We start from the raw sequence: 21707 nt of genomic DNA, 5'->3' as shown, positions 1-21707 counted from the left end.
TTGGGAGGCTGAGGCGGGCGGATAACCTGAAGTCAGGAGTTCGAGACCAGCCTGGGCAACACTGGCGAAACCCCCTAATAAAAATTTAAAAATTAGCTGGGCGTGGTGACGCGCGCCTGTAATCCCAGCTACTCGGGAGGCTGAGGACCGAGAATCGTTTGAATAGGGAGGCGGAGGCTGCAGTAAGGCGAGATCGCGCCACTGTACTCCAGCCAGAGCGAGACTCCGTTTCTACAACAACAACAAAACAACCAGGACAATGCTTGCGCGCTTCCAGTATGGTATTCTTTTCATCTCACCAAACCCGCGTGGCCTGCGCTAGCTTCAGAGTCTCGACAAACTCCAATACAAATAAGGTACACATTATTTTAGGAATCTTCCCCCGGGAGGACGTGGGGCAAGCACAAGCGTAGCGTTGCGGCTGAGACTCAGCCCCACCCGCCTCTGAGCCCAGCTCAGCACGCCTGCGTCTGGCGGCTTTTTCCGCCGGGCCACGTTCCTCCACGCCCTTCCCGCCACACCCCGCCCCTTTCCCGCCCGGATGTTATTCTAGTTTTGCCGGATGTTGTTGTAAGTCCGAGAGACACGTGAGGTTCTGCTACGTCATTACCAGGCACGCGCAGGAAACATGGCGGCGGCGGGTGTTGTGAGCGGGAAGGTAGGTAACGGCCTCCAGGAAGTCCTCGGCTTTTCCCTGGGACGGGGATGCTTTTGCTCTTTGGCAGTTGGCTGGGGGAGGGACACGAGGGACTTTCTATGTCCGGACAACCCGTGGTGTCTGTAGGAGAAGATTGGGTGGTACCAGCTGGTTTCCCGTGAATGCCAGTTCAGCCGCGGAGTTACAGAGCCGGCTCCTGCTCCAAGGCCAGCTAGGCCTCGGCGCTCTTCTGCCCCAGAGCAGAGAGGCTTTTATTCGTATTACCTTTACTAACGGACAGGTGGCTCTCTAGTTCCTTCCCCCCGCCCCCCCCCGATTCACTTTTTCTTGACTCTAGTTCTTTGTGTCTACTCTTCTGACTCCACCGTCTTTTCAGTCTTCGAAGCGTTAACCCGACTTGCCTCTTGTCTTCTTTGCTACACTCTGTTGAAGATGTTTATGCTTCCTTCGGGAGGACCTGAATAGGTGCTAGGCAGCTAGCCGTGCTTTTAGAAGAAACGAGTGTACTGGGTCTGTTTTTACCAAGATGTTGAGTTGGTTGGTGGTGTGAGCAGCGGGACTGTTTCCTGAGAGAAATGGAGATTTACACCGTCCTGTGCTTGTCTAGGAAGGCGTCTATTCAAATATTTATTTTCTAGGCATTTCAGTGGGAGTATTGGTCATGCTAGTTTACGGAGGTGGTCAGTGACACTCCTAATTTCGTTGGAAACTAGGATTATGTGCGGAGATTTCGTCGAATAGTGCCTATTCGCGTTCCGAGGGCACATCTTATGTATAGTTAGGGCTATCAGCTTTATGATACGCCACCGGTAGTATTTCCCAGTGAAGGAGTATTTCATCAACAGCTGGAATCAACTGAAGTGACTCATCGAACACTAAGTGTTGTTTACTCATTGCAGATAGCGTCCTCTGTTCCTTGAGTTTCACTCATGTCTCCCTGTTGCCTTCCCTACTCTATTTTGAGTTGTTTAACAGCGTTTGTGATTTGGTGTTTGGAGTATTAGACTAGGTGGCTGAATAACAAATATGGGATTGGTTTTGCTGTTAATCTGAAGTATGACCTTGGAAAATTGGGCAGTTGTGACTTCTGTGTCTTTCACGTTCTTTATCTGCAGAATTGAGGAGATGGCAATCATTATTTCTTATATTTCTTGTATTGGAGTTGTTAGGGTTATATGAATTTTTTTTTTTAAACATAAAATTACATACTTGTACGTGCTGGCTCTTTTAAAGGATAGGCGGGCATCCTTTTTTGGATTATTTGTGCTCTTGGTTTTCTTGTCAGTTTTTTACTTTTTATGTTCAGGGTGGATGCTGATATTCTGCTTGATTTACTGATATTTGAAGGTTATCCTGTTTGATTTTCCACATAAACTGATCCAGGCTAGGACTTTTCAAGAGGGGATCCCTTCCATTTAAACATCTCCCTCTTTCAGGTTTGGATTGATTTTGAAAGAATCCTTGAGGCAATGAAGCAGAGTTGTGAAATGAAAAACATTTTTCACTCTTTGCAGCCACTACCTTTCGTAGTCTGACTTCTTAAAACGAGACTTATATTTAATAATTCTACTTCATAACCTCATTTATTCTCATTCACTGCAAATTCACACCTATTGCCATCACTCCACTGAAACTAGTTTTCCATGTGAAAAGCTACTCCTCTCCGAAGTAATACTATCGTGACCAACAAAACCCACGGTTCTTCTCTCAGTATGTTCAGATCTGGTTTAATGGCGTCGTCTTTCACCTGTTGCATGTTAAACATACTTGGAGACATTCATTCCTATAATACTCTCTAATCAATAACCATGTCCTACCAGTTTTACCTTAAGAGGTTTCTTAAATTTGCTGCATCTTTACTATCAGTGCATAGTTCAGGCCTTTAGTCTGCTTCTATTCTTGATTTCTTGGCTGATTTTACTTCTTTTCTACAGTCTCTGCCCTTAATCTTCTCTACACCACCACTGGAGTTATTTTTCTAATGCGCAAACCTGATAATCTCTTGATTTAAAAAGCAAATGAAAACTCTATACTTTTTTACCATCAGCATTATAATAATAATAATGAAAGCTGGTTAATGTAACATTAAAAGACATGTTACCTTTATGCTTCCCTACTTCCTAATCTTTTTTCTTTAGGAAAGGGGATGGGGAGAAAATGTGTGCGTATGTTTATTCATCTCCCCCTCCCTTCACCAAGTTTTAGCTAAGAGTTCTAGTTTAGAAATACAGGGGAGTGAATGTTAACCAAGGTGCACAAAAATCACTTGTGATACTGTTTGATAGAAGTACAGATGCTGGGCCAGCAGCTCTGTTGAATTAGAATCTCTCAGTGTCTCCACCTAAGATGTAACTTTTCTTACAACTCTACTTGCTTTGAACTTGGAGTTTCAGAAAGTGATGGAGGAAGTTAATCTCCGTCTTGTAGGGAAGCAGCAAAAGGTAATGGTTAAGAGCTTGGTCTTTGAAGCCAAACTAGTTTCAGAAATTATTTTCACACATTTACAAGCAACTTCAGTAAAATTACTTAACCTCTCTGTGCTTCAGTCATCTGTGATATAACAGTACCTACTTTATGCTTGGTATGAGGATTGATGAGTAAATATATTGGAAACTGTAGACTGAACTAATCATCATAAGGTCGGATCCTGAAATGTTTCATCTGCACCTAACATAGATTCTGGCACGTAATAGCTATTCAGTGAAGAGGAAGAAGCAAGAAGGTACGAGAAAATGAGGAACCAGGTGCAGTGGCTCACGCCTGTAATCCCAGCACTTTGGGAGACTGAGGCGGGAGGATCACTTGAGCTCAGGAGTTCAAGACCAGCTTGGGCAACATAACTAGACCCCGTCTCTATGAAAAACAAAAAAATTAGCTGGTTGTGGTGACACGTGCCTGTTGTCCCAGCTACTTGGGAGGCTGAGGTGGGAGGATTGCTTGAGCCTGGGACTTGGAGAATGCAGTGAGCTATGATGGTGCTACTGCATTCCAGCTTGGGTGACAGACCAAGACCCTGTCTCAAAAAAAAAAAGAAAATAAAAGAAAAAGAAAATGAGGGATTAGAGTGGGAGAAATGGGTCCATTAGTAGCTCTTTTGTTTCAGAGTTGTAAAATCCTATTATGGTGCACTTCCATTCACTCTAGGTTTTTCTATTAATGTATTAGAATTTTTTTTCTATTGGAAATTACTGGCCGGGCACGGTGGCTCACGCCTGTAATCCTATCACTTTGGGAGGCTGAGATGGGTGGATTACTTGAGGTCAGGAGTTTGAGACCATCCTGGCCAGCGTGGTGAAACCCTATCTTTACTAAAAACACAAAAGCCAGGCATGGTGGTACATGCCTGTAGTCGCAGCTATTCAGGAGGCTAAGACAGGAGAATCGCTTGAACCCAATGCAGCGAGCTGAGATTGTGTCACTTGTTCAGACTGGGCCACAGGCAGACTCTGTCTCAAAAAATAAAAACGAAAAATTACTTGAAACAATAGGGAAATCAGCTGTTTTTTTCTTAATTAGAATTTGTGATGTCATTTTTAATAAGAATTTATTTTGTAGCTTAAAATTGGCCCTAACCAATTCTTTTTAAATATGCTCATAGTCCTGTGAAATTTTTGTGCTTTGGAAAGATGAGTATTCTTAGTATCTAGATCTTCCTGGAGACTTGTTTTCCTAGACTAGATCTTTTAACATGGTAGTTACCCATGGTATAATAGGAGTATGTCTTATTTTTAAATTTTTCTGCCATTCTTTAGTTCAACAAACGTTTTAGTACCTGCTATATGCTGAGTTCTTTGGACACAAGGGTGGTTAAACAGAGACTTGTATTGTTATTATTAGTGTTAATTTATTTTGGAGACAGCCTTGCTCTGTCACCCAGGCTGGAGCGCAGTGGTGTGGTCATGGTTCATTGCAGCCCTGACTATGTATCTCCTCCAGCACCTGAATTATTCCTGTCTCCTATTTGACTTCGCTTGGCACACTAATATCGTTGAGAAGCAATAATAGTTCTGCCAGTTGCCCTTCCTTGAGAGTTGTACCATTCTCTAGATCTCAAAGGCTCACTCTTCACTTCAGACTATCCATGATGTATTGCCCTTACAACCACCTGTATTCTGCGTTTTTTTTTTAGTTCCACAGTCATTACTCATTAACACATCCCAAATAAAACTCAGTTTGCTTTCTTCTTTCTGTTCTCCCTATCTCAGTAAAAAACCTCATCTACACAGTTTTGTCCTTACTGTTCTTCCCTTCACCTTTCACATCTAATCAGTCACGAAGGCTTGTCATTTTGATCTTCTAAATATCTTTCTAAGCCACCTGCCTTTCCTCATCCCCACTACCATTGCCTTAGTTCAAGCAACCATGAGTCTCTCCCTCCCTGGATTACTGCAGCTGTTCGTTCTTGGTCCTGCAGCCACTTTATTGGCTTAGAAAAGGCAAGTTTCTAGTTGCTTTTGTCGGTCTTCAGGATAAATTTCAAACTCCTAAATTCTTTAGCATGGCTTATGCAGGCCTTTATGATCTGATCTGGTCTGTTTTTGCTTCTAAACTATTTAGACTCTACTCTCTGGTATTTGGGTTTCAATCGTGCACTGAACTACTGCTCTGTATAAAACATACCCTCTGCTAAGAACATACATCCTCTGCTTCCCTACGTTCTCTACTATTTAAAATTGCCATTATTCAGATCTGAGTTTATATGTCGCTCCAAGTAAGTTTTCCTCATTCTCACTGTACCTGAGCCTCCTAAATCTAGGTAAGATAGCCTTTATTAGGGCTTGCTGTGGCAGTCTGTTAGTACTTACATGTTGTAATTGTCAGTTTTCTTGTCATCCCCAGTTAGATTGTAACTACTGTGGAGGCAGTGACTGAATCTTACTTATTTACACCTAGTAACTTGCTCTGTACCTGGCACATGGTAGGCATTTACTGTGTATTTATTGAAGAAGTAACTGAAAATGGTATCTCATTCAGGAGTCTCTGCATTCCTCTGTCACACTCTACTATATACATTGATTTACTGGTTTACATGATACTGCTAGTTTAGTCAGACACTTTTCATTGTGTGTGTTTTTTCCACTGACACCTTTTTATTTCCAGCATCTGGTTGGTGCTCATACATGTGCTGAGTGTATGAGTAAAGAAACTTCTAAATCAGATTAAGAGGAATGGGGAGTAGTTCAAAGAGTTTGGGCAGGCTGTTGCTTATGTTCTTTTTGAAGGGTTTGGTAGAAGTTATTTGCAGAGAGAAAGGACAAAAGGGTGTTCCAGGTAGATGGAACAGAATACACCTGAAAAAAAGCACCAAGCTTTTGGGTAGCAAGATCTCACAATGGCCCAAGGCAGAAATGTTTTATGTGTTGGGAGTATCAGGAAGTGTAGCCTCACTATAGACTAGGTAAAGGGTGAAGACAGAAGATTTTTAAGCCCCTATGTGGTGTAACCAGATGGACATTTTGTAAAGGTTAGTTTGGCCCGTGGTTATACATTATGCACCTTAGATTATTGGAAGGCAACTAGATCAGGAGAAGAGAGATCAGAATGTTATTTTAGTGGCTTAGGCTAGAAGCGATGAGGGGCCAGTGCCAGAGGAAAAGGTTTGAGGGACTTAGGATATAGGGTCTGGATGGTGAAAGAAGCATTTAGGATAACTGGGTGGATGAGATATCTTTGACAGAATTGGGAATATCGAAGAAGAGCCGGTTTAGATAGAACACATTGAGTTCAAGATGCCTTATTGAAATAGAGATATCAAGTAGGTGCATAGATATTTGAATGTGGAACCTGTTAGGATGCTCAGTCTCGCATTTCCTGGGGATGCTTTCTGAAACCATAAACTCAAATTATCATCTGTATGCCAAATAGTTTTTAAAGAAACTGAAGTTTTGAAACTTTGATTGTTTTATTAGCCTATAAGTTCACATAATTGCTAAAGTTAAGAATGTATGTTGTGTATGGTAGGTGAAAGGTTTCCAAGTTTGGAGAATGATTTAGGGCAATAATTTTACCCTAAAGTTACGGGTACATTTAAAATATTTGGGTTGAATTTTTCCTTTATCTTCCATTTTTGGAAATAAAGATTATAATAATCATAATGTAAGTAAAAATTCAGTCTTAAGTGAAGGCACAGTATAAAAGTTACTATTGTGAAACTTCCTTAGTTTTTCTGGCTCTTTGTGTCAGGAAGGATGTTCTTGAGTTGGATTGTGCAAAAGTTCATTCTGTCTAAAAGTTGAATTTATCTGTTTTTCTGCCTTATTTTTGCTTTTTAATTAAATTGCTAAATTAGGGGTGAGAAAATTTATTCTAAAATGTTTGCTGTGGTCACCAGAACTCTTTTAATAAGTTATATCTGATACAGCTTCTTTGCTAGAGGAGAAAAACAAAATGCAGTTTCTGTTGCTTTTAGCAGGCCATCATTGGAAGTTTTATAAAACTTACCTGCTTGGGCATCTTAGCAAATATTTAAGAATAGATAAGAGCCTGGAGGGCATGAGACATTTTTATCCCTAAAGGAAAACTTTCCTCATTTTTTGTAGTACTTTCACACTTAGAATATTCCTCCTTGTGTAAATATTTTACCTTTTTAATAATTTTGCCAGGTACAGACAAGCAAGGAACTCTAATACCTTTTAATCTCTCTGTTCTTTATGATGTCTGGCACATAATTGCTTCATAAAAGTTTGTTGAATTGAGTTTTATACATTCAGTTTAGCACCACCAAGTGGCAAGTCTTTGAATGCTCTTGATATATTTTGCTTCCTATGGACATCTGATTCCCAATTGAGTGGGAGTGTGATTGTTAATTTTTTTTTGAGGCAGAACTAATTTCTTTTTTTATTTTAGTTCTTTATTTTCTTTTTAGTGAGAATGTCCTCATATATGTATGTACTTATTTTTAGTTAGGTTTTTACTGTTTACAACAAGAGACTTTCCATGTAAGTTATTTTTTATACAGCTTGTTTCCCTGCACCCCCCCCCGCCCCGACATGGCCTTGGTGTGCGGCCCAAGCTGGAGTGCAGTGTGTGATCTTGGCTTACTGCAGCCTCCACCTCCTGGGCTCCAGCGATCCTCCCACTCCAGCCTCCTGAGTAGCTGGGACTAAAGGCATGCACCGTCACACCCAGCTACTTTTTGTATTTTTTGTAGAGATGGGGTGTTGCCATGTTGCTCCATCTCGTTCGGACTCTTGGCCTTAAGTGATCTGCTCACCTAGGCCTCCTAAAGTGCTGGGATTATAGGTGAACCACCGTACCTGGCCTATACAGCTATTTTTGAGATACAATTGATGTGATAGGCCACATGTATTTAGAGTACACAACTTTTGACTTTTGTGTATACCATGAACCTATGAACACAATTAAGATAATGATGTTTTCACCATCTCTGTTAGTTTTCTCATGACTCACTGTACTCCATCACTCCATGTGTCCTCAGGCAACCACTGAGCATTTTTTTTGGTCACTATAAATTAGTTTTAATTCTCTAGAACTTTATATAAATTCAGTTATATAGTATATACTTTGTTTTTGTGTGGCTTTCTTTATTTAGGATAATTATTTTGAAATTCATTCATGTTGTTGTATGTATCATTAGTTTTTTTTTTTTTCCCCCAAATAATATCCATTGGGCTGGGCATGGTGGCTCACGCCTGTAGTCCCAGCACTTTGAGAGGCTAAGGCGGGTGGATCACAAGGTAAGGAGTTCGAGACCAGCCTGACCAACTTGGTGAAACCTTGTCTCTACTAAAAATGCAAACATTAGCTGGACGTGGTGGTATGTGCCTGTAATCCCAGCTGCTCGGGAGGCTGAGGCAGGAGCATTGCTTGAATATAGGAGGCAGAGGTTGCAGTAAGCTGAGATCATGCCACTGCACTCCAGCCTGGGTGACAGAGCAAGACTGTCTCGGAAAAAACCCACAAATAATATTCATTGTATGGGTATATCACATTTTGTTTATCTGGTCTTGTGTTTGATATAGATATTTGGGTTATTTCCACTTTGAGTGTTACAAATTAAGCTGCTCTTAGGCCGGGTGCAGTGGCTCACACCTGTAATCCCAGCACTTTGGAAGGCCGAGGTGGGTGGATCACCTGAGGCCAGGAGTTCAAGACCAGCCTGACCAACATGGAGAAACCCTGTCTCTACTAAAAATACAAAAGTAGCTGAGTGTGGTGGTGCATGCCTGTAATCCCAGCTACTTGGGAGACTGAGGCAGGAGAATTGCTTGAATCCGGAAGGTGGAGGTTGTGGTGAGCCGATATCTTGCCACTGCACGCCAGCCTGAGCAACAAGAAAGAAACTCCGTCTCAATAAATAAATAAATAAATAAATAAATAAATAAATAAATAAAATAAAGCTGCTCTGAGCATTGGTGTACGTCTTTTATGAAAATATACTTTCATTTTTCTTGATTGGATACCTGAGAATGGAGTGGCTGGATCATATATATTAGTTGTGTGTGTAGCATTCTAACACAGTGGGAAATTGTTTTCCAAAGTAGGTGTAGTGTTTTATGTTTCCACTGGCAGTGTATGAAAGTTCCAGTTGCTTCATATTTTTGCCCATATTTAATGTCAGTCATTTTAATTATAGCTATTCTAATAGGTGTGTAATAGTGTTTCATTATGGTTTCAGTTTACATTTCTGTAATGACTAATGGTGTTGAGTATTTTCCATGTGCTTATTTGCTGTCCTTGTATCTTCTTTGATGAAGTGTCTGTTTAAATCTTCTTATTTTTTTCAAACTTTTTTTTTTTTTTTTGTTACTGAGTTTTTAGTGTTCTTTTTATGTCCTGGATTTTATGTTCTGGATACAAATCCTTTTAATACAAGTTCAGTTGGGTCTTTTTAAAAAAGTTATGTCTTTTTTAAAAAGTTGTTTCTTTTTATTCATCTTATATAAAAGGGGGGTCAAATATAAGAAAATAATGTTATGTCAAAGTTTGGTTTTTAAAGCACAGACTTCCAGAATTTGTTTTAAGGTTCATACATAGAATGGTAGCTATTAGTCACCTGAGAATCAGGAAATTCACATGAAGGTAATTCCTTGTAGTGACAAAGAACTATAGCTTCCTATGGGTTTGTCAAGCTCCTATGCTTCATTCAGCCTGAAATTGTACTTTTCTTGTTATGTATAAATTAAATAAAATTTATACAACTCTCTGTTCTTGTGTTGCCTCACATCATGTCTAAAAACAGCATTTAAAGTTTGCAGGAAATAGAATTTTAGCCTGTTACAAAGCAAACACTTTGTTTCTTTAACTCAGAATTCTGGAAATGCAATTAAGTTCTAGTATTGTGACTTCCAAAATATTTTGTCATCAGATATTATTTTTTTTCAAGTGTCTGACTCCATACAAGAAAATAATAAAAGTATCAGAAGTTACTTGTGATTATAAAAAAAAAAAAACAACTTCAGTGTCCACAGGGTTGTTCCTCATTGTTTGTTAGGATACTCCTGCCTGATCCAAGTCCATCGGATCTGAGGCTGTTTTTTGTTCCACGCTTGTATCTGCTAGAAGAGTCTTTTTAGGTAAGGAGGCCGTCATGCGAGGCAGTGGAACTTCTAGCTGTTGTCCCAGGAATGAAAGCGGGCACCTCCAGATAAGGCCACTTCCCGTGAACGTAATTCCTGTAATCAGCCAAAACACTCGTTGGGCCTCTTCAAGGGGAGATTCCAAACTCATTCCAAAAGCAACTCCCATTACTCCAAAGAGCAAAAGAGAGAAGGTTCTTACGGTCAGCTGTAGATTCAACTTCATTATCACGTTACGGTGGCTGGCAGGATTGATGAAAATAATACTTTGTGAATCATCAATCAGTACCCTAAGCTCCTAAGCTGCATTGGAGAGATTGTCAGCCAGTTGGTAGTAGTTTTCCATCAGCAACTCCATCTCCTCTGCATGGTCAGTCCCAGTACTGCTCTTTTCAAAGACTTGTGGGTCACTCCATTTTGATAGAACTCTTCTAGCAACTCTTCCTCATCCAAAATCTCCAAGATTGACTCTTTGAAAATTTTAATATCTGTTTCTAACTCTAGTAGACTTTTGCTGTTCTGTAGTAGAATGTGGACTTTGCTTCTGTCTACAGAAGAATGTTTGGGGTCCACCAAAGCTTCCAACGTCTCGAGGATCAGTGGCTGGAAAATGCTAAGTTTCACCTGAAGGGTGTTGATCAAGTATTGCGGGAGCGCTTCTATAGCTCTAACCTCAAAAAGTTAAAGGGTTTATAACAAGTTGACCCTCTCCAGACAATTGTGAAGAGAGTTCTCGGAACAGCCATTGCTGTGAGTTTAAATTATGATAATCTGAAATCAGAAGACACTCTCGAGTTATCCCAGCTTTCAAATACTCCATTCTCATGATAATCCTATTATTTCTGGCTGTGATACTCATTACATGGTGAAATCTCAAATCTCTGGCTTGAAGACCTAACTCTTGGTATAACTCAGTGTTCTTCCCTTCAAAAGAAGTAACATTTCTCTGTCAAATTTTGTCGTGGTAAATACTGGGGCTACACTGGCTAGAGTGGTTTGAAAGACATCAGAAGTTCTAAACCAGTGCATTTCACTTGCCATGTGGAGCTGGCGGGTTTCGCACAGTGGCGCGACCCAGCTCCTTCTGAGCAGGTTGGCTGCACAGCCACAGGCAGCAACGGGAGAAGCCACAGAGTTTTTGTTCTGTGCCCGGGCTGAAGTGCAGTGATATGATCATGACTCATTACCACCTTTAATTCCTGGGCTCAAGTGATCTTTTCGCCTTAGCCTTCCGAGTAGCTAGGACTACAGGCATGTGCCACCATGCCTGGCTAATTTTTTTGTTTTGTAGACATGGGGTCTAGCTGTGTTGCCCAGACTAGTCTTGAACTCCTGCCCTCAAGGTGATCCTCCTACTTGGGCCTCTGTATTAATCAGTTTTCACACTGCTATAAAGAAATACCTGAGGCTGGGTGCAGTGGCTCACGCCTGTAATCCTAGCACTTTGGGAGACCAAGGTGGGTGGATCATGAGGTCAGGAGATCAGGACCATCCTGGCCAGCATGGTGAAATCCTGTCTCTACTAAAAATACAAAAATTAGCCAGGTGTTGTGGCACGTGCCTGTAGTCCCAGCTACTTGGGAAGCTAAGGCAGGAGAATTGCTTGAACCTGGGAGGCAGAGCTTGCAGTGAGCCGAGATTGTGCCACTGCACTCCAGCCTGGCGACAGAGCAACGCTCCATCTCAAAAAAAAAAAAAAAAAAAAAAAAAAATCTGAGACTCAGTAATTTATAGAGAAAATAGGTTTAATTGGCTCATGGTTCTACAGGCTGTACAGGAAGCATGATGCTGGCATCTGCTCAGCTTCTGGGAGGCCTCAGGAAACTTACAGTCATGGTGGAAGACAAAGAACAAGCTAACAGGTCACATAGAGCAGGAGGAAGGGGGAGGGGGAGATGCCACACACTTTTAAACCAGATCTCATGAGAACTCACTGTTGTGATGACAGCATAAAGAGTGGATGGTGTTAAACCATGAGAAACCACCCCCACCATTACCTCCCCCCAGGCCCCACCCTCAACAATGGGTATTGCAGTTCAACATGAGATTTGGGTGGGGACACAGATCCAAACCGTATCATTCCTCTTCCGGCCCCTCCCAAATCTCCATGTCCTTATCATATTTCAAAATATAATCATACTTTCCCAGTAGTCCCTCAAAGTCTTAACTCATTTCTAGCATTAACTCAGAAGTCCAAAGTCTCATCTGAGACAAGGTTAGTCCTTTCCACCTATGAGGCTGTAAAATGAAACACAAGTTAGTTACTCCCAAGATCCTAGTTATAGGCATTGGGTAAATACTCCCATTCCAAAAGGGAAAAATCTGCCAAAAGAAAGGGGCTACAGGCCCATGCAAGCCTGAAACCCAGCAGGGCAGTCATTAAATCTTAAAGCTCCAAAATAATCTCTTTTGACTTCATGTCCCACACTTAGGGCACACTGATACAAGGGGTGGGCACCCAAGGCTTTTGACTTCATGTCCCACACTTAGGGCACACTGATACAAGGGGTGGGCACCCAAGGCCTTGGACAGCTCTGCCCTGTGGCGTTGCAGGGCTCAGCCCCCATGGCTGCTCTCAAGGGCTGGCACTGTGTGCCTGTGGCTTTTCCAGGCTAAGAGTGCAAGCTCTTGGTGGATTTATCATTCTGGGATCTGAAGGACAATGGCCCTCTTCTCACAGCTCCACTAGGCAGTGCCTTTGTGGAGGCACCAATCCTACATTCCTCCTCCTCACTGCCCTAGTAGAGGTTCTTCATGAGGACTCTGCCCCTACATCAGGGTTCTGCTTGGCTTCTCCATACATCCTCTGAATTCTAGGCAGAGACTCTCAAGCTTCAGCTGTTGCGTTCTGTGCACCTGCAGGCTTAAATTAACATCGTGTGGAAACTGCTAGGGCTTATAGCTTGCGCCTTGTGAAGCAGCAGCCTGAGCTTTACCTGGAGCCTTTTGAGTCACAGCTGGAGCTGGAGTGTCTGGGATGCAGGGAGCAGTGTCCTGAGGTGGTGCAGGGCAGCAGGATCCTCGGCCTGGCCAAGGAAACCATTTTTCTCTCCTATGCCTTGGTCCTGTGATGGGAATGGCTGCTGCAAAGGTCTCTGAAATGCTTTCAAGGCCTTTTTCCCATTGTCTTGGCTAGCAGCACTTGCCTTTCTGGTAGTTATGCAAATTTCTGCTGTGGGCTTGAATTGCTCTCTTGAAAATGTACTTTTCTTTATTGCCACATGGCGAGGCTGCAGATTTTCTAAACTTTTATGTCCTGCTTACCTTTTAAATATAAGTTCCAGTTTCAGGTCATTTATTTGCATATGCATATGAGCATAGGTTGTTAGAAGCAACCAGGCCACATCTTGAATGCTTTGCTGCTTAGAAATTTCTTCCATTAGATACCCTAAATCATCCCTCTCAAGTTCAAAGTTCCACAGATCCCTAAAGCAGGGGCACAGTACAGCCAGGTTGTTTGCTAAGACATAGCAAAAGTGACTTTTACTCCAGTTCCCAATAGTTCCTCATTTCCATCTGAGACCTCGTCAGCCTGGCCTTCACTGTCATATCACTACCAGTATTTTGGTCACAACCATTCAACCAGTCTCTAGGAAATTCCAAACTTTCCCTCATCTTCCTATCTTTGAGCCCTCCACACTCTTCTAACCTCTGTCTGTTACCCAGATCCAAAGCTGTGCCCACATTTTAAGGTGTCTTTATAGCAGTGCCCATTCCTGGTACCAATTTTCTGTATCAGTCAATTCTCACTCACTGCTATAAAGAAATACCTGAGACTGGGCAAGTTATAAAGAAAAGAGGTTTAATTGGCTCACGGTTCTTCAGGCTGTACAGGAAGGGTGATGCTGGCTTCTGCTCAGCTTCTAGGGAGGCCTCAGGAAACTTAAAATCATGGCGGGAGGCAAAGAGTGAGCCAACACTTCACATAGAGCAGGAGGAATAGAGAGAGGATACGTGCCACATACTTTTAAACAACCATCTCATGAGAACTCACTACTGCCAAGACAGCACCAAGGGGAATGGTGCTAAACCATGAGAAACTGCCCGCATAATCCCATTACCTCCCACCAGGCCCTGCCTCCAACATTGGGGATTACAATTTAACATGAAATTTGGGCAGGGACACAGATCCAAACCATACCACCCTCCCACAGTGCTGGGATTACAGGCATGAGCCACTGCACCTGGCCGAGTTGTGACTTTAGTGTCTTGAACATATGGGATAGACTTAAAATAATACTTTAATATCCTTCACTACTGATTATTTGTGTTGCTTTGTGGTCAGTGGTAATTGATTACTTTTTCTTGTTATAGATCATATTTTCCTGGCTCTTAGCATGCCTTAGTGGTAAATTTTTTACTGGAAAATGTCAGATATGTTGAATTCTCTTTTTTTGGATGCTAGTTATTTTTGTGTTCTGTAAAATATTATTGAGCTTTGTGTTAGAAGGCACTTAAGTTGCTTGGAGTCAGTTTGGTGCTTTTGGGTCTTGCCTTTAAACTTTGCTAAATGGTATCAGCACAGTGTTTAGTATAGAACTAATTTTGCCTCACTGATGAGGCAAGGGAGTGCTTTGTGAATTATGAAATTTTCCACTCTGGTGCAAACAGCTATGTGAGTCTGCAGATAGTTTCTTCTAATGGTTTCCCTCTTGCCTTGAGGAGTTTACTGACAAACATGCACTGTTCCGTACTCTGCTGAATACTCGAGGAAGACTGCAGATTTCTTGAGTTCCCTGTGTGTTCTTCTCTTTTCTCTGGTACTTTCTCCTGTGAACTCTAGGTGTATTGGCATCCCCTATTTCCCACATCCCTCTCCTCACTGGACGCCTTCTGAGTTTTCTCTCCCTTTCCCATGGCTGGGAACTCACAACGGTAAGCTAGACAATTGTATTGCTAACTTCATTTGGTTCCTTTCTCTCAGTAGTCACTATCATTCATTGTTTGATGGGGGGAGTATTGTGAAAACCATTGTTTCATAGGTTGGTCAGTATTTTTAGTTTAGTATTATTATTATTATTATTTTCCTGGTGGGAGGTTAAATCCAGCCTGTCATTCCATCTTGGCCAGAAGTGGAAGTTTTTATATAGGGTTTCTTTTTCCTTTCTGGTTTTGGTGGAATTAATACCTATCTCTTCTGTACATCTTTTTTCCCCTTCAATCGTAGGCTGAATGTTTGTTTTCCAAATTTGTTCTTTTTGTTGTTATGAACTCTTAAGATGGCTTTTTTTCTCCCAAGATTTTACTATTTCCTTCTTGTTGGTCTGCATTAATTCTCTTTTCTGTTCTATACCTTCTGACAGGCAACATTATCAGCAAGATAATTCAAGAATTTTAACAGATGGTTTGTGTTTAGAGAATGTGCCAGTAGATGTTTGAGTAGCTGAAGGTCATTATCATATACATAGAGTGGTTTTATACTAGTTTGTAATTTGTAGTTAAGTGTCTTTTTTTCTCCCATCTCGTTGATAGTCTGTATAATCTTCCAAAACAATAGCATTCCTCTCCCTCCAACCTTTTCTTTTGCAGATTAACTTGGTGACAGGTGGTACTACTTCCTCAAATCTCTGCTTGATCTGTTCTTCCCTTTCTTTTTCTCGAGGTATATTTTTTTCATTGTTGAATTTGTGTCATGTTTTCCATCAGACAAAATTCCTTCAGTACCCTTGAGATTGATTTAGATCCTATTTAAGACTTTACATTTTGTGTATTACTTTGTTTTCACACTGCTATAAAGAAATACCTGAGACTAGGTAATTTATAAAGGAAAGAGGTTGTAATTAACTCACAGTTTCGAATGGCTAGGGAGGCCTCAGGAAACTTCACAGCAGAAGGCGAAGGGGAAGCAAGGCATGTCTTACATGGCAGCAGGAGAGAGAGAGTGCTCAGGGGAAACTGCTACTTTTAAACCATAAGATCTTGTGAGAACTCCCTCACTATCATGAGAACAGCATGGGGGAAACTGTCCTTATGATCCAATCACCTCCCATTGGGTTCCTCCCTCGACGTGGGGATTACAATTTGAGATGAGATTTGGATAGGGATACAGTTAAACCATATCATTTTGTGTTTATCATCAGTAATTTTTAGCATTTTTATTGTAAAACAAAATTCAGATACTGAAAATCACATTTACCATATAGCTCAACGAGTCATAAGGCAAACCTTCTTGTAGAGTCATAAGGCAAACCTTCTTGTAATCACCGCTTAGATTAAAAAATAGACCTTTGCCAGGAGATTGAGACCATCCTGGCTAACATGATGAAGCTCCGTCTCTACTAAAAATACAAAAAAATTAGCTGGGCATGGTGGCGGGGGCCTGTAATCCCAGCTACTCAGGAGGCTGAGGCAGGAGAATGGCGTGAACCCTGGAGGCGGAGCTTGCAGTGAGCCAAGATCACGACAGTACACTCCAGTGTGGGCGACACAGCAAGACTCTGTCTCAAAAAAAAAAAATAGACCTTTGCCAATAACTCCAGATGACCTTCCATGTACCACCCCTTGTCTCCTAAGAAACTGTTACCCTAACTTTTATCATAATCACTTTCTTGCATTTCTTTATTAGTAGTAGTATTAAAACATAGCTATTGTGTCTTTTTTTTTAAAAAAGATCTTCCATATCTTTTACTTCGTGTTACTGGGTACTTAAGAGTGTTGTTTTGCTTGGCCAGGTGCGGTAGCTCATGCCTGTAATCCCATCACTTTGGGAGGCCGAGGCGGGTGGATCACGAGGTCAGGAGTTCGAGACCATCCTGGCTAACATGGTGAAACCCCGTCTCTACTAAAAATACAAAAAAATTAGCCAGGCGTGGTGGCAGCTGCCTGTGGTCCCAGCTGCTTGGGAGGCTGAGGCAGGAGAATGGCGTGAACCCAGGAGGCAGAGCTTGCAGTGAGCCGAGATTGCGCCCCTGCCCTCCAGCCTGGGTGACAGAGCGAGACCCGTCTCAAAAAAAAAAAAAGTTTTGGTTTTCTTAATCAGTTGCACCTTTTGCCTTTTTATTGTATGTGATTTTTTGGGGGGTTATCTTGTTATTCTCTTCAAATTTCAATTTAAATTCATTTACCCAAATACATTATTTCTTGATTTTAAAAGATTGGACCATATAGGAATTATGGTTCACCCCGCCCCCATACTGCCAAACCAACCAAGTCTTGATTTTGACACTATGTATCCTTCGAGCAGTTTTCATATTCAGTGTTCTCTGCTAGATGAACTGGAAGATGAAATGAAAACATCATTTATATCCCCATTCGAGATGTATTTTAGGTAAGTTTTTGCCATATAATTTGTTCTCTTGTAAAATATCTCAAATGAGTAAGTTGTTAGGTTTGGGGAGTAATATCTCAGATATGGTCTGGGAAACTGATTAGGCTGTTCTGTTTTTACATATTGATGCCTCTGTATCCCTAAGGTAACAGTCATGAGAATGTGTTGCCTATACATTCTTTTACTATTTGAGATGCATGGTGCTGATTCTTTGTAGAATTTGGCTTCTTATGGAAGGAGTCTCAAACATGTTGCACATCTCTGGTAGTGTAGACTTTTGTTTCGATCTTTTTCTTCTTTTAGGCTTCAGTTTGCCAGATTCCTGATTGTAGTTTCCATTGACCTTTACCTTCTTGGGATATATATTTTTTCTTTTTTTTCCTGACTTGTTTTTTTCTACTGTTCCTGTGAGCTCTTCATTTTCTCTCAAATCTTAGGTAGTAGAAAGGAAGAAAGGGACTGCTGATGCTCTTTCTTTGCTTCCTGTAGTACAGAGGACCTACTCATGTTCACAGCACTGGTAGTTGGTGAATACTACAGATTGGGATGCAAACAGCACGTAGGATATTGGAACAATTTTGTCAGTGTCCATATATGCTGAGCCTTAAGTTGATAGCGTTTTTCATTATGTACTCTTTGGACAAATAAAACTTGTACAGTAGACCTTTCAGTCTCAGCCCTAGAGTAGTAGAAGAAGCTTGAGCAAATCACTTGATTTTCTTGCAGTTTTTTCAGTTACAAGATGGGAATGATAATATCTATCTAACTGAATTTTGAGGGTCAGATTTGATAATGTAGAAATGTTTTTGTAAAGTAATGGGTAATAAAAATATTACATAGCAGATAAAAGCATTTGAAGCTTTCTTTAAAAATTTAATTTAATTTTTTTTTTCTTAAAAGATGGGGGTCGGGGGGCATCTTGCTTTACTGCCCAGGATGGTCTTGAACTGCTGGCCTCAAGTGATCCTCCTGTGTTGGCTTCCCAGTGTCCTGGGATTACACTGCGTCTGCCCAGAACCTTTTAATTTTGCGTTAGAGATCATGAATAAAACCAGAGTGAAGCAATTGAAAGCTTATTCTACTAACAAATGTTATCTGAGGTGAAATTATTCACATCATAATTGCTCCCTGTAGCAAAATAATTGTTTTGTAACAAATATGCCCGGAGATAGCTTTTCAAATGTCAGTTATTACAGTTGGTAAACATAAGAAGCAGAATGTTCTATGGCAGGATACTAAAGAATCAATTCATGATAGAGTCTAAGAAATATCTTCGTTATTATATATTATTGAAGTTTTAATTGGACTTTTAAAAAATCTAGATTTTGCTTTTATTTTTTAATTGGCACATAGTAATTGTACATATTTATGGAGTACAGTGTGATAATTTGATATATGTATATAATGTGTAATCAAATCTTAGCCTATCTATTGCTTAGAACATTTATTATTTCTTTGTGTTAGAAGCATTCACAATCTCTTCTATTTGAAAATATACAATAAATAGTTAATTATATCATATAATAGTGCTGTAGAACATTAGAATTTATTCTTCCTGTCTAGCTGTACTTTAGTATTGATTAACCAACCTTTGTCTACTTCCCTTCCCCCAACCCTTCCCTGCCTGTAGTAACTGCTATTCTCCTTTCTACTTCGATGAAGCCAACTGTTTTAGCTTCTACGTATGAGTTAGAACATGTGGTATTTATCTTTCTGTGGCTGGCTTATTTTACTTAACATATTCCTTGATGCTCATCCATGTTACTGCAAATGACAGGATTTTTTTTTCATTTTTGTGGCTTAATAGTATACCATTGTGTATATATACCATATTTTCTTTCTTTTTTTGTTTTTTGAGACAGAGTTTCACTCTTCTTGCCCAGGCTGGAGTGCAATGGCGTGACCTTGACTCACCACAGCCTCTGCCTCCCGGGTTCAAGTGATTCTCCTGTCTCAGCCTCCTGAGTAGCTGGAATTACAGGCATGTGCCACCACACCTGGCTAATTTTGTATTTTTAGTAGAGACAGGGTTTCTCCCTGTTGGTCAGGCTGGTCTCGAACTCCCGACCTCAGGTGATGTGCCCACTTTGGCCTCCCAAAGTGGTGGGATTACAGGTGTGAGCCACCGTGCCTGGCCACCACATTTTCTTTATCCAGTCATCTGTTGACGGACTCTTAGATTGACTCCGTATCTTGGCTGTTGTGAATAGTGCAGCAGTAAACTTGCGAGTGCTTCTTTGACATACTGATTTTCTTTTTTTTGGATATATAGTCAAAAGTGGGATTACTGGATCATATGGTAATTTTTTTTTTCTTTTTTTTTTGAGATAGAGTCTCACTTTGTTGCTCAAGCTGGAATGCAGCGATGTAATCTTGCCTCACTGCAACCTCCCAATTTCTGCGTTCAGGCAATCCTCTCACCTCAGCCTCCTGAACAGCTGGGACTACAAGCATGTGCCACCATGTCCGGCTAATTATTTTTGTATTTTTGTAGAGATAACGTTTCACCATGTTGCCCAGGCTGGTCTTGAACTCCTGAGTTCAAACCATCTGCCCGCTTTGGCCTCCCAAAGTGTTGGGATTACAAGCGTGAGCTATCACGCCTGGCCACTGTTTTTAGTTTTTTGAGGAACCTTCATACTGTTTTCTGTAGTGGTTGAACCAATTTACATTCCCACCAGCAGTGTATAAGAGTTATCTTTTCTCCATATCCTCACCAGCATTTTTGTTGTTGTTGTTGTTTTGATGACAAATAATTAGTCATCAGTTAATTAGCCTTTCTGGGATGAGATGGTATCTCATTGAGGTTTTGATTTGCATTTTCTTGCTAATTAGTGATGTTGAACATTTTTTTCATATACCTGTTAGCCATTTGTATGGTTTTTTTTTGTCATTGTCATTTTTAAATGTAGATATAGAGTTTTATCGGGGGAACCAGCCCCCAGTATTTCAACGTAGGTTCTTTTCTATTTTCCCTAAGTGTTGGCTGGTCTGAGAAATAAAGAGAAAGAGTACAAAAGAAAGAAATTTTACAGCTGGGTGTCTGGGGGTGACATTGCATGTCGGCAGGTTCCGTGATGCACCTTGAGCTGCAAAACCAGCAAGTTTTTATTAGGGGTTTCAAAAGGGGGGGGGTGTACAAATAGGGAATGAGTCACAGAGATCACATGCTTCAAAGGCAATACAATATCACAAGGGCAGAGAGGCAGAGTGAGATCACAAGTTCAGGGCAAAACAAGAATTACTGGTGAAGGTCCATGTCCATTGGGCACACATTGTCATTGATAAACATCTTAACGGGAACAGGGTTCGAGAGCAGACAACCGGTCTGACTAGAATTTGCCAGGCTGGAATTTCCTAATCCTAGCAAGCCTGAGGGCACTGCAGGAGACCAGGGCATATTTCATCCTTTATCTACAACTGCATAAGATAGACGCTCCCAGAGCGGTCATTTTAGAGAACTTCCCCTGGGAATGCATTCGTTTTCCCAGGGTGATTCCTTGAAGAGAAAAGAATTCAGTGGTATTTCTCCTATTTGCTTTCTGAAAGAAGAGAAATATGACTCTGTTCTGCCTGGCCCTGCAGGCAGTCAGACTTTATAGTTATCTCCCTTGTTCCCTGAAAATCACTGTTATCCTGTTCTTTTCAAGGTGCCCAGATTTCATATTGTTCAAACACACATGCTTTACAAACAATTTGTGCAGATAATGCAAGCATCACAGGGTCCTGAGGTGACATACATCCTTAGCTTACAAAGATGATGGGATTAAGAGGTTAAAGACAGGCATAGGAAATTTATTATAAGAGTATTGATTGGGGAAGTAATAGATGTCCATGAAATCTTCCCAATTTATGTTCAGAGACTGCATTAAAGACAGGTGTAAGAAATTATAAAAAGTATTAATTTGGGGAACTAACAAATGTCCATGAAATATTCACAATTTATGTTCTTCTGCCATGGCTTCAGCTGGTCCCTCCATTCAGGTTCCCTGTCTTCCCTCAACAGAGTTTATTTGTGCCAAGATGGAGGATTGCAGTCCGGAAGCACAGATTCGAGTTGCCCTGAATATAAACTTCCTGTATGTCTTCTTTTGAGAGATACCTATTTAACTTATTTACCCTTTTTTAAATTGGAGTATTTTTTTTTTTTTTCTGTTGAGGTTTTTGACTTTCTTGTATCTTCTGGATATTGAACCCTTGTTGGATGTATAGTTTGCAGGTATTTTTTCCCATTCTACAGGTT

At 40.9% G+C, this 21707-nt stretch overlaps 1 protein-coding gene and 1 pseudogene across 3 annotated transcripts in view; one reads left to right on the top strand and one right to left on the bottom strand.

Moving 5' to 3' along the window:
* The first annotated feature begins 564 nt into the window (after nt 1–564).
* TBC1D15 (TBC1 domain family, member 15) overlaps nt 565–21707 on the top strand; it is an 86525-nt gene continuing 65382 nt past the window's right edge. For 2 of the 3 annotated variants that reach the window (XM_011978505.1, XM_011978504.1), the window contains exon 1: nt 565–658. In XM_011978505.1, coding sequence (XP_011833895.1) covers nt 629–658 — 30 coding nt within the window. In that variant the 5' untranslated portion in view covers nt 565–628. The remainder of the gene's footprint in view (nt 659–21707) is intronic. The other variant, XM_011978506.1, reaches the window with a different exon arrangement.
* Nucleotides 9853–12317, bottom strand: LOC105538639 (annotated as a pseudogene).

Source organism: Mandrillus leucophaeus, unplaced genomic scaffold (assembly GCF_000951045.1).
Source record: "Mandrillus leucophaeus isolate KB7577 unplaced genomic scaffold, Mleu.le_1.0 Scaffold196, whole genome shotgun sequence".
Classification (NCBI taxonomy): domain Eukaryota; kingdom Metazoa; phylum Chordata; class Mammalia; order Primates; family Cercopithecidae; genus Mandrillus; species Mandrillus leucophaeus.
Note: the sequence above shows the minus strand (reverse complement) of the source record. Positions and strands in the feature narration are given on the sequence as shown.